The sequence below is a fragment of the Lepisosteus oculatus genome, chromosome 3 (assembly GCF_040954835.1).
Source record: "Lepisosteus oculatus isolate fLepOcu1 chromosome 3, fLepOcu1.hap2, whole genome shotgun sequence".
In the NCBI taxonomy this organism is placed as follows: Eukaryota; Metazoa; Chordata; class Actinopteri; order Semionotiformes; family Lepisosteidae; genus Lepisosteus; species Lepisosteus oculatus.
Genome location: NC_090698.1, coordinates 7375001 through 7387379, shown reverse-complemented (window position 1 = coordinate 7387379; position 12379 = coordinate 7375001). Strand labels below are relative to the sequence as shown.

At 48.7% G+C, this 12379-nt stretch overlaps 2 protein-coding genes and 1 long non-coding RNA gene across 5 annotated transcripts in view; all 3 read left to right on the top strand.

Moving 5' to 3' along the window:
- The first annotated feature begins 69 nt into the window (after positions 1-69).
- On the top strand, positions 70-3173 carry mblac1 (metallo-beta-lactamase domain containing 1). Of its 3 annotated transcripts, none has more exons than XM_015340623.2 (3): positions 70-125; positions 919-1413; positions 2058-3173. In XM_015340623.2, the coding sequence occupies exons 2-3, from the start codon at positions 1000-1002 to the stop codon at positions 2361-2363; spliced, it is 720 nt and encodes a 239-aa protein (XP_015196109.2). In that variant the 5' UTR covers positions 70-125; positions 919-999; the 3' UTR covers positions 2364-3173. The 3 variants fall into 3 exon arrangements, with proteins under 3 accessions (XP_015196109.2, XP_006627554.2, XP_015196108.2); XM_006627491.3 differs by having other exon boundaries at positions 80-164; XM_015340622.2 differs by having other exon boundaries at positions 107-186.
- Positions 3174-4632: 1459 nt separating this feature from the next.
- Positions 4633-5317, top strand: LOC138237819 (uncharacterized). Its single transcript, XR_011189139.1, has 2 exons — positions 4633-4672; positions 4776-5317. It is a non-coding gene; the product is annotated as an uncharacterized lncRNA (long non-coding RNA).
- Positions 5318-8901: 3584 nt separating this feature from the next.
- The window catches only part of tm4sf21b (transmembrane 4 L six family member 21b), a 3951-nt gene continuing 473 nt past the window's right edge, over positions 8902-12379 (top strand). The window contains exons 1-4 of the mRNA XM_006627492.3: positions 8902-9279; positions 10601-10666; positions 11343-11503; positions 11859-12045. Of these exons, the coding sequence (XP_006627555.2) occupies positions 9085-9279; positions 10601-10666; positions 11343-11503; positions 11859-12045 (609 nt within the window). The 5' untranslated portion in view covers positions 8902-9084. The remainder of the gene's footprint in view (positions 9280-10600; positions 10667-11342; positions 11504-11858; positions 12046-12379) is intronic.

Here is a 12379-nt window from a genome sequence, read left to right as displayed (position 1 = left end):
AAAAGAGTGGACGGATCTCTCCGTATCCCACCATGCCTCGCGCGACTGGGGACCTGAAGAATCGCGTTTCCGCCGGAAGGGAAATTGTCTCTCCTGCTTCGCCGTAGAAACCAGGAGAAGCGCAGGTTTGAAACTCGAGTCGCATCGTATCGTCTTAGGTCGCTGTGAGTGTTCCCTTTGGGCGAGGTGGTTAATCGTTATTTCTTAAAAAATATAAAAGACTCTAGCACCCCTCAGCAGCTCTGCGAAAATGACAAATGACTGCCATTTCAGATCTCTCCGGTTAAATCAATGTAACGGCGAACACATGCAATCGCTAAACCCCGGGTAACTTTATTTTATCCACCCGAGCCCCCGTGTCAATATTTTGGATTGCGAAGAGAATATAGGGTTTCTATTAGATCCCAGATAAACTACCATGACATCGTTTTCACTGTTTTTTAATACAGAAACAAATGAGCGTGTACGCGGACGGCACTGCTGAACTATCCTCATCTACTTAGAAATAACCTTAGTTTTTATTCCTATTTTACCATTTGGAATTTTCTTCATGTAGTTATTTTGCCTTCAGCTCTAATATGAATTCTGGTTGTCCCCTCTGTGACACGACCTGAAAGCACACCAGGCTGAGAGAAGTCGGGAATGAGGCGGTCCTTTTCAGGGGGGGTGAACGAGATGAGGGCGATGTTTAAAAACATTTGTTTTGTGCAACACATCCGTGGTGGCAGCAGTCCGTCGTTAGCTGCACACTGCCTGTGTCCAGCAGGTGGCGCCAGAGCAGCGAGTGTCATGGTTGTGTGGCTGTCGGGGGATACGAGTCTCTTGACAGCCTCTTTGGAAGACATTGAAGGGATCGAGGTCTCGGGTGTTTCCCAGGGGGAGTCAGGTCCTTGTTATTTTCACCCTGTCCTTCTGCAGGAGGTGGGGGCTGACCAGGCGATTCCAGAGAGAAAGATAAGGGGTTCAAACACAGCTGGTCAGGGGTGGGCAACAGCGAAGATGGACCCGGCCCAGACTACCCCGCTCTCCATCAGAACCGAGCCTCTGGGTGGGCCCGAGATCCCTGGAACGCCGTACTCGGTGGCGGTTCTGAAAGAGGGCTACTGCCACCCCCAGCCCGACGGTTCTACGCGAGCGGACGGCACCATCACCCTCCTCTCCGGGCCCACAGTGGTCCTGGTGGACACCGGGGGCCCCTGGGACCGGGATCTGCTGCTGGGGCGGCTGGCCGAGCGGGGGCTCGGCCCAGGCGACGTGGGCTGGGTGGTGTGTACCCACGGGCACTCGGACCACGTGGGGAACCTGAGCCTCTTCCCCGGCGCCACGCTGGTCGTGGGCTTTGACATATGCCAGGGGGACCGGTATCTCTGCACGGAGCTGGCGCAGAGGCGGCCACACGCCATCGACGAGCATGTGAGCCCAGCCTGTTTTTTAACCTGCTGCGCGATTTCACTCTCCACCCGATCGGTTCTGACATCCTGCAGTGCTTCAGAAAAAGTCTTCAATAAGTACTTGGGCTCTGCTCAGTTATGATAGAGCTGGGCTCTTTATAGCTTGAAGTAGCTCAGGTGGGGAGCTGCATCAGCATGCGTAGGCTGCAAAGGAACAAGTAATAGGTTTATTTTATGCTGAAAAGAGGAGAAAGAAAACACAACATTATCTTTATAGCTTGGACTGATTGAATCCCCCGATTGAACTGTTTTTCTTGTATAAAATATTTATCACCTAGTCTGTATTTTCAGAATTACGTTTCCTTTGCAGTGCTTTTTTTTCCAGCAAACAGCTGTTTTAGCAGGTGACCAGTTAGTGAGGTGGGAATGACTGCGTCAGGCACTCCTAAATCAGCATTCTTAATTCTGGAGCTGCTGAAGTTTAGGGCTAGTTTCTAACTCATCCCTCTTCCCAGGAATTGAGAGCTCAGCAGATCGGTCACTTCAGCCTAATTGATTAAGAAATCAGATGAGCCTGGGATGAGGTGGGCAGACAGAACCCAGTTTGTTGAATTGCTGTTTTCTCTCTCAATAGACAATTGAGCCGTTCCCCTCTTTAACCACCAGGTGGCGATAGTGCCCACACCCGGCCACACGGGCAGCGATGTCAGTGTGCTAGTTCGGGGAACCTCCCTGGGTGTGGTGCTGGTGGCGGGGGACCTGTTCGAGCGCCACGCGGGCGAGGACGGGTGGCGGGAGGTGAGCGAGAACCCGGAACTGCAGGAGCGCAGCCGGCGGGAGGTGCTGGAAGTTGCCGATGTCATCATCCCGGGCCACGGCGCCCCCTTCAGGGTGTACCGAGAACCCCAGCGCTGTTCGGATGAACCGGACTCGGAGGACACTTCGCACCCGAATCACACGGGAGCCGCGTGACACCGCGGGCTGATTGTCATCTCATTGGTATCTCAATCCCAGACGATTAACATGGCCTGTAAATATAACAAGCAATAGGTTTATTCCAGGCTGAAAAAAAGAAGAAAGAAAACACGTTTCGGCCGTGGAGCCTTCTTCGGGTGTCAAGAAGAAGGTGTCCTGAAGAAGTCTCCAAGGCCGAAACGTGTTCTCTTTCTTCTTTTTTCCAGCATGGAATAAACCTATTACTTTTTCCTTTGCAGCCTACGCATGCTGACGGAGCTGCCCACCTGAACTACTGTAAATATAACGTCAAGCACACTGATCTAGTTATTCTTCCTGTCAGACAAACTAACAGCTCAGGTTCAGCTGCTGGTAGAAGCCTTAGCCCTTGAAGGTTTTGTCTCGGCGTGGGCCGCTATCTTAGAAAACAGTGTGGCTCATTCCCATGATGCTTTGAAGTGTAGAGACTTTCAGAAAGAACATGAAACCGGAGTCACTGATATGTAGCCTGAGGAGAAAGGCTTGATGGAATGTATCAGCGTGGAAAAGCCCTCCAGGTGCTGGAGAGGTGACGGAGTTCTGTTCGGGTTGTGGCCGGGTCATTCTGGGCTAGAAATGGCGCACTTTGTGCTGAACAGAAAGGTGACGTATTGCTGAATTTGAATTTGTAAGACCATGCTGGAAATGCCAATGAATAATGTTACCTGTCATTCAGTTTACAATACAAGTGTTACACAACAGACCTTTTCCACACCTTTTAATTTAACAGATATAATATCTGAAACTGCACAAGCAGGTCACTAATAAATCTGTGGAAGAATAGCAGCAGTGCTGATTTTGAAATTTTTTTCCAATTAAAATTGAAACCATGCCTGTTTATACAGTCTGTTGTACAACAGGCAGACAAGTGTACTGAAACTAAAAAGAGGAGTGCCATTCTCTTCTTCCAAGAAATAATCTCTCGGGAGTTTGAAAGGAACAGTGACAGCAGCAGTGCTGGGCTGTACAGCAGGTGGTGGGCTGAGGAATAGCTGTATTTGGGATCAGTTAGGAGAGGCTGGAGTAGCCACATGTTCTATCTCCATAGCTGACTCAAACTATGGAGGTGTGTTACAGGCACTGTGCAGCAGAATGGTGAGGTTATAGGTGCTGTGCGACAGGTGAGCACACGTGTATATAAGCATTGTGTAATAGCTGGACACAGGTCTGCTATGGGTACTGTGTAACACAGGTACACAGGTCTGCTATAGGTACTGTGTAACAGTGAGACACAGGTCTGCTATAGGTACTGTGTGACACAGGGACACAGGTCTGCTATAGGTACTGTGTGACAGTGAGACACAGGTCTGCTATAGGTACTGTGTGACACAGGGACACAGGTCTGCTATAGGTACTTTGTGACACAGGTCTGCTATAGGTACTGTGTGACACAGGGACACAGGTCTGCTATAGGTACTGTGTGACACAGGGACACAGGTCTGCTATAGGTACTGTGTGACAGAGGGACACAGGTCTGCTATAGGTACTGTGTGACACAGGGACACAGGTCTGCTATAGGTACTGTGTGACAGAAGGACACAGGTCTGCTATAGGTACTGTGTGACAGAGGGACACAGGTCTGCTATAGGTACTGTGTGACAGTGAGACACAGGTCTGCTATAGGTACTGTGTGACACAGGGACACAGGTCTGCTATATGTACTGTGTGACAGAGGGACACAGGTCTGCTATAGGTACTGTGTGACAGAGGGACACAGGTCTGCTATAGGTACTGTGTGACAGAGGGACACAGGTCTGCTATAGGTACTGTGTGACAGTGGGACACAGGTCTGCTATAGGTACTGTGTAACACAGGGACACAGGTCTGCTATAGGTACTGTGTGACACAGGGACACAGGTCTGCTATAGGTACTGTGTGACAGAGGGACACAGGTCTGCTATAGGTACTGTGTGACAGAGGGACACAGGTCTGCTATAGGTACTGTGTGACAGAGGGACACAGGTCTGCTATAGGTACTGTGTGACACAGGGACACAGGTCTGCTATAGGTACTGTGTGACAGAGGGACACAGGTCTGCTATAGGTACTGTGTGACAGAGGGACACAGGTCTGCTATAGGTACTGTGTAATAGAGGGACACAGGTCTGCTATAGGTACTGTGTGACAGTGAGACACAGGTCTGCTATAGGTACTGTGTGACAGAGGGACACAGGTCTGCTATAGGTACTGTGTGACAGAAGGACACAGGTCTGCTATAGGTACTGTGTGACACAGGGACAAGGGGCTGCTATAGGTACTGTGTGACAGTGAGACACAGGTCTGCTATAGGTACTGTGTGACAGAGGGACACAGGTCTGCTATAGGTACTGTGTGACAGGGGCACAGGTCTGCTATAGGTACTGTGTGACAGAAGGACGCAGGTCTGCTATAGGTACTGTGTGACAGTGAGACACAGGTCTGCTATAGGTACTGTGTGACAGAGGGACACAGGTCTGCTATAGGTACTGTGTGACAGAGGGACACAGGTCTGCTATAGGTACTGTGTGACAGAAGGACACAGGTCTGCTATAGGTACTGTGTGACAGAGGGGCACAGGTCTGCTATAGGTACTGTGTGACAGAGGGACACAGGTCTGCTTTAGATACTGTGTGACAGGTGAGAGCAGTTCTGTTCTGGTCTCTCTGCTGCTGTGTTATCAGACTGGGTGTGTTTTATTAGCGCACAGTGCCTGGTACAGCCTGACAGAGCAGCTCTCACGTCATTCAGGATTGTGGGGAGGAGGACTGGATTTTAAATCTGCATCTCCTGTATTTTCCCTTTTTTGTGCCTTTTTTCTTCTTCTTCCATCTCTTCTCTCCTTGGGGAGCACAAATGGAACGAACCGAAAGATTAGAAATGAAACACCTCAACACGAATTCCTAATGCTAAGATATTGTATATGGCTAATAAAGTGATCTTATCATTTCTGTCTTATACGTGGTTGATATTTTCCCTTTCTCAAGCTGCAAACTATCAGAGAGGTGAAATCGCTCTACAACAGTGTATTCAAGGTCAGAATCCAGTGCTGGTTCACGCTGAGACACAAAGACACTGCTGGACAGAAAGACAAAACCACCCCATGGTTAAACACAGCGTAGGAGGAAGGTGCACTGGGTACACACTCCAGCAGAAACTGGTGTTGTCATTAGCTGTAGGACAGGGTGATGTTAAAGGTTTCTCCTGGGATATTGAAACTGGAATGTGTAGTGTGTTTTGTTTTCATGTTTGTTCATTGACTTTTCATTGATGAGCATGTTTGAGACTATGGGGATGGGGGTTTGAGGAAGCTGTTAATGGAACAGTGCCCCTTGTTCGTTGATGTAAGCACAGTAGAATGATGATTAGTCACGCTGCTAGAATAATTATCTCAGTAGTCATAATGTGTCTCAGTGGAGGAAAGGCGATAACAGTGTCACAAAATCGATCGGGGGAGACACAGCCCTTGGCCCATGGGTTGCTGGTTTATTTTTAAGCTGCTGTATGATTGTCAGCTCCCTGGGGTCACTGGCCTTAAGGAGAGCAAGGAGAGGCAGTGTCTGTCCGTTCACCATGGGACTGGACAGGAGGTTTGTTGACAAATGGAGGAAATGACCTTTCTTTTTGATTCCTGGCTAAAAAAAGCTAGTTTAAAGGTTTAGAAGTGAATGCTTTAGAAGGTCAGGCCACTGGAGTATTCCCCTGCGAGCACAGCACACCTGAGCTACTGAAAGCCATTGTCCTGCTGGGGCCACAGGCAGTCTCACCACTTCTAAAAGCAGAGGGTCAGGCATAGATTCCTCCCTTGTGCCATTTTAGTAAGCACTTGCTTCAGTGTTGACAATCAGAGCTCAGCTGGAGGGAGAATTAGAGGCCAGTGTGGCTGGAAACAAACCTGTGTTTGTGTTTAACATTTCAGCCTCAAGTTGTAGTTGTACTGTATATAAATCCCATGGAGACCTCTGACACTGCATGCAAGACCTGCAGGGACAGCAACAACGCATTAACTGTATACAAGCCCTAGAGAGACTTCTGAGTCTGTATACTAGCCGGTATAGAAACCATTACTGTTGTTTATAGGCTTGTTGTTAATATTATTCAAGAGATTTACTGCTTGTTTCCGTCCTGTGAAGGTCAGAGCAGGTCCATAGTACAGGTCTCTGACGTTGTCAAGAACACTGATATGGTAACAGTTGATTTCTGAGCCCATGAACCATAAAAAGTGGCTATTCTGGGACTCTCATTATGTGATGCATTGATAAACGCACATATGTAGATAGTCCTTTGCGTAGAGATAGAATACATAACATGTGACCAAGGAGCAGAACAATTAAGCTATTTTTAAGATTACCCTTATGAAAACTCTCCTGACAAATTTATGGCATTAACATTAAGCTTTCAAGGATCCTTATTAAACATGCTGATAAAGCAGGTGTTCAAGCCAGACCCCTAAGTGTCAGAGCTGAAGTTGTCCAAAGGTAAACGATAACCCAGATGGGTTTTTCCAAATGGTTACATCTTCAGTTATTACTAATTCATATTTTCTTATTCATTTGCTCGCTTAGCCGCCACTTATCCAGTATTTCCAGAACTCTGCTGCTAGGTTACTAACTCAGACCAGACCAGACCCTGGCAGTGTAATATCACTCCTGCACTTAAGTCTCTACATTGGATACCTATCAGGTGTCCAGTTAGTAAATAACTAAGATCTCTTTATTAGCCGTATACAATTTCTTGTATTAGGAATTTGTCTTCACATACCTCAGCTTGCTCTCTCGAGACACACAGACAGGGAGAGAAGCTGGGGGTCAGAGCACAGGGTTACCCATTTATACAGCACCCCTGGAGCAGGTGGGGTTAAGGGCCTTGCTAAGGGGCCAACAGAAAAGGATTTCTCTACCATCTATAGGATTAGAACCAGCAATCTTCCAGCCACAGGCGCAGATCCTTAGCCATAGTGCCACCGCGCCGCCCTAATTTTTAAGGCTCTAAATAATCTGGTCCCATCATAATAATAATAGCTTACACTTAAATAGCGCTTTTTCTGAACACTCCACTCAAAGCGCTTTACAGGTAATGGGGACTCCCCTCTGACACTACCAATATGCAGCATCTACCTGGATGATGCAACGGCAGCCATAGTGCACCAGAACGCTCACCACACATCAAACAGTGGGGAGGAGAGCAGAGTAATGTAGCCAATTCAAAGAGGAGGCCATGATTGGGCCAATTGGAAATTTGGCCAGGACACCAGGGTTACACCCTACTCTTTTCGAGAAGCACCCTGGGATTTTTAATGACCACAGAGAATCAGGACCTCGGTTTTACATCTCATCCAAAGGACGGCGCCTGATTACAGTATAGTGTCCCCGTCACTATACTGGGGCATTAGGACCCACATAGACTGCAGGGTGAGCACTCCCTGCTGGCTCCACTAACACCTCTTCCAGCAGAAACCTTAGTTTTTCCCAGGAGGTCTCCCATCCAGGTGCTGACCAGCCTCACACCCGCTGAGCTCCAGTGGGCTGCCAGTTGTGAGTTACAGGGTGATATGGCTGCTGGCCATCATACAGCTCTTTGAGTTTACATCCCCTCTCACAGGCTCCAGTCAGTTCAGGCTGGTCTTTACCCACTGTACCGGGACTAAATTTCAGGCTTGTGTGACCGTGCCTTTTCTGTCGCTGATCCACTGTTATGAGATCCCCTTCCTCAGACTCTACGAGAGAAACATGAAGTGACCGTCTTCAAATCCGAACTCAAAACGTACTTTTTGTTTTTACCAGGGCCTGGCTGCCCTACATTCCATCGATATAAACCTGTGTGCTCTTGTTTATTTTTTTTACTTTCATTGTACTTTTTTTTTCCGTTATCGCCATGTACAGCCTTCTTGGGTTTGGGAAGGCACCTTGTAAATAAATTATATTATTAGCTTGTAGTATTAGTACGTAAATTACAGAAGTACAACACAGGTCGGAGCTGTCCGGAATATCACAATATGCAGAAAAAACGAAACGATCATTTTCTCTGTAAGAACCCCTTTTGCCACACTTTCAGTTCTGGCAGCTGCCGCGTCCTCAGGAGCAGGAAGAAACAGAGGCCCTTGGGAATCTGATTCGGACCCCTGCTTTATTCGCGTGTGGCCAGCTCCACAGTGCCCAGGCCAGTACAGACGGTGCTGGTCCAGTCGGGAAGAGGCCGCTGCCCAGAAGAGCAAAATGGATTTGCCTTCACGATCAAACAGTGCTGACAGGCCAGCCCCGTTTCAGGGAGAGAGACGGTTCTGTGTCCTGGATGCATAATGTCTCCAACTAGGAAATTCGCCATCTCTCCACCCTGTCTCTCGCCCTAAACAAGCTTCACTTCCTGCCATAAAATAACTAGGCAATCCCACAGTTAAACACAGGGATAGAGTTCATTCCTCCCGGACGCTCCCTGGAAACCTGGAACGTAGGCGGAGGAGTGGAGGAAGGCAGTCTGGGTAAAGTTAACGATTGTCATTATCCCCCGCCCCCGCCCCCTCTGGATATTTAACCTGCTGCACATCACTCCCTGCCTCACTGGCAGCAGGAGAGCGAGCTGCATCTGGGACGGCAGGGGCGCCGCACTTTCTGACATTCTCCACCGCAGCGGGGCCCGAGAGAGGGGCCGAACTATCTGGGGTCCCAACCTGCGCAACGCCGACACTCCTCCAGCACTCCACCCCAACACCCCGCTCCTCGCTCGCCATGTGTACGGGCAAGTGCGCCAAGTGCATCGGGGGCACCCTGTACCCCCTGGCCGCCATCTGCCTCATCTGCAACATCATCCTCTTCTTCCCTGGCTGGTCGATTGAATATGTGCAGGGCAAAGAGCACGAAAACGAAAGTCTGATCACCAACGAAGTCAAATACATGGGTGGGCTGATTGGCGGGGGCATCATGGTGAGTGAGCCGTGCATCTTCAGACAAAACCACATGTATCCCTCTCTCCTGAAGCCAGGTTCTTCAATGCAGTATTTTGTACCTTATAGATCAAGAAGAGGCTATGACAGAAGATCATGGGCGTCCAGCCCATTTAGCAGTTAGCAGTTAAGTAACTGGTGAATCACATTGCCAGGGAATTGGCTTTTTCCACAAGGCTGGGCTGCTAGTTGCAGGCTTCTACAATCCTCCGTGCAAAGGCGTTCACAGGCGTTTTAAACCCCCTTCCAGGTGGTCTCAGCTTGTTCTGCTTGACCAGACGTTAAGAGAAGACGCTTCTTTGTAAAGATAACCGCTGCTGTCATTACTGAGGACAGGGGATCGTATTCACACGTGATTTTTGTTGAAATGGGTAGTGTCATCTGTTTTTGCTTCATAGAACATACAACAGACATACCGACCAGCTCGCCAAAGACAGGGAAGTGCTCAGTTACTGCTCACAATCTGGGGAGAAGGCGAAGGAGTCTGTACGGGAATTTCCGAGCTGGCAATATGCCACAGTGAAGCTCTGATAAGCAGTACCAGTGTGTGATAGGGCCCTTTGTGAGAGATAAATAAAAGTTGGAGGCTCTGTTTAATGATTCACCCCACCCGCAGTAACACTGGAACTCTCTATTCAGATAAAGGTTTAAAGTGAACAGATCTAGTTAAATGTTGGTAATGATGAGTGATGTGGAGGACAGGACAACTGTCTCACAGCTCCAGAGTCCTGGGTTCGATTGCAGCCTTAGTTGTTTAAAATGGTATGACAGTAATAGAGTATGCTTAGAGTATTTCCAATTCAAACATCATTCCACTCCCTATAAGGGGTTTAGGCAGTTTCTCATGAAGATGCCCTGCGGTTACTGCTAACATGCAGTACCCGATTGGTTTCGTAGGATTCAGTAGCTAGATGGCAAAGTTCAGTTGAAAGCATGGAATTACTGAGAGCTCAGAGTCCTGGATATGAAGACACACGGAATGTGTCATGAAACACAGACTGAAGTTGTACATTTGCCTAAGCTGCGTTATCATCAAACTGAAGTTTAATGTCACAGTATTGAGATTATAATCTGTTTTCCAAGTGAGACCTCTTTCTCCTTTTATATCGGTCTGTTCAGATCTCGTCCTGTCTCTCTGTATGTATCCATGGTGCGTGTTGTGAAGATTTAAGTAACACTATTAACACTTTTGTCTTTATCAACACTTCAATGAGTGGTCTCTTTGCTGTGTGCGGGGCCCCCAGTGTGTGTAGTTTGTTATGGACCACGACTGACCACTACCTCTCTCTTCTTTGACACAGGTGCTGATTCCCGCCATTCACATTCATGCCACTGGGAAACGGGGTTGCTGTGGCAACCGCTGTGGGGTGAGACCACCTGGGGTTCTGAGACGGGGGTGTGGTGGTTAGGGCATCGGGGTTGTACCACTGTCAATGCCTTAATAGGGCAAACGAATACACAGGGACAGAGATGCAGGTCTCAGAATGTTAGCAGGCCATTATGCACAGTAAAGCTCCACCAGACACAGCTACAAAGCTGTTGAATTTGCAGGTTAGTAAGACTTTGACTAAATAATAACGTCACCCCAGTGTATGTTAACTCGTTAGATTGCAGTGTTTAGTCATCAGTGAAAAAAGAAACATTTGAGTTTTAAAAATGAGCCTTGATTTTCCTTAATGTTAAAACTTATTCAGTCAGGATTCATGTCTCATTTTCACGAGCCCTTAGTCATCAGTGAATATTAGAGAACGAGGACCACAGAGCAGGGCAAGGTGGAGATGTGCAACAGGTTTTGATGCAGTACAGTGGCTGGGATTGTTGGGCAGGGGATCTGCATATTGTGGGTCAAGCTTTTCTCCTGTGGCTCAGTGGTAGACTGCTGAGCGGGGAACGATGGTCAGATTCTATTGAGAAAACATATTCATTTCTACTTCAAAATACCAGTCCCCTGTGGAATGACTGACCATTGATGAATATTTTTAATGCACAGAACTGTTGGATGCTAACCCCCGTCTCCCCCTGCTTGTCTGTCCTTGCGTCCAGATGTTCCTGTCCATTGCGTTCGCCACCCTGGGGGTCATCGGCTCCCTCTACAGCTTTGTGACGGCCACGTTGGGCCTGGTGAATGGCCCCTTGTGTGAGTACACAGAGAAGGGCCTGTTGGTCTGGGGCACCCCCTTCAAATCAGCAGGCGGGGAATTCAAGTAAGAACCGAAACTGCTCAATTTTTCCCCTCACTCTGTCTCTCTGATCTATCTAATAAAATGGCATAAGGCACCGTTAAGCCATCCCGAACAACAGCACCAAACAAATGGACCCTTAGCCATCTCATCCAATCCGGGCTGGTGCTTTTAGGAAACCCTCATTCTGTCTTGGGGGCCCGGGCCGCTTGTTCTTCTTTTCTTTTCCGCGAACGAAACGCAACGATGACGCCGAAAGCAACGGCGGTGCCTCCGTGCGGGGGAGGAGTCCGCGGGGTCGTGGCGAGTCCGCGGGGCGAGGGCAGCCCCTGTCAGCTGACCCCCTCTGTGTTCCCCTGTCCCCGCTCTGCTCCTCCAGCAACGAGAGCTACCTCTTCAACAAGGAGCTCTGGAAGGAGTGCGTGCAACCAAAAGGCGTGGTGGAGTTCAACGTCATCCTCTTCTCCCTGATCCTGGCGGCCAGCGGGATCGAGATGGTGCTGTGCCTCATCCAGATGATCAACGGCTTGTTCGGCTGTCTGTGCGGCACCTGCGGTGAAAAGGGGGTAAGAGCGCCTCGGGTTTGGAGTCCAAACATCACCCGCCGTCATCATAAGCTGTGTTTGATAAAGCCCCATTGAAAGGTGCATTACGGTAAGAAACAAAGTCACACAATGAGAGGAGACAGCAGGATTACACAATTACAGTAAGGGTTTGGAAGACAGTAGGAAAGCAAAGAGGCAGACACAGAAAAGCCCTTCTGAAGAAGCAGGTTTTGAGTCTTGATTTAAAAGTGCTCAGGGAAGGGGACTCTGATGTCCTTAGGATAGAATTCCAGAATCACAGAAGTTTTGCTGGACTGGAGCTGGTGACCTCCTGGTCACCTGACTGACCTGCTCT

Bases quoted from the DNA above. Each gene is read 5' to 3' on its own strand.
- mblac1 (XM_015340623.2), top strand. From the start codon at position 1,000: ATGGACCCGGCCCAGACTACCCCGCTCTCCATCAGAACCGAGCCTCTG. The intron at 1,414-2,057 runs GTGAGCCCAGCC...TTTAACCACCAG, and splicing joins CACACGCCATCGACGAGCAT to GTGGCGATAGTGCCCACACC.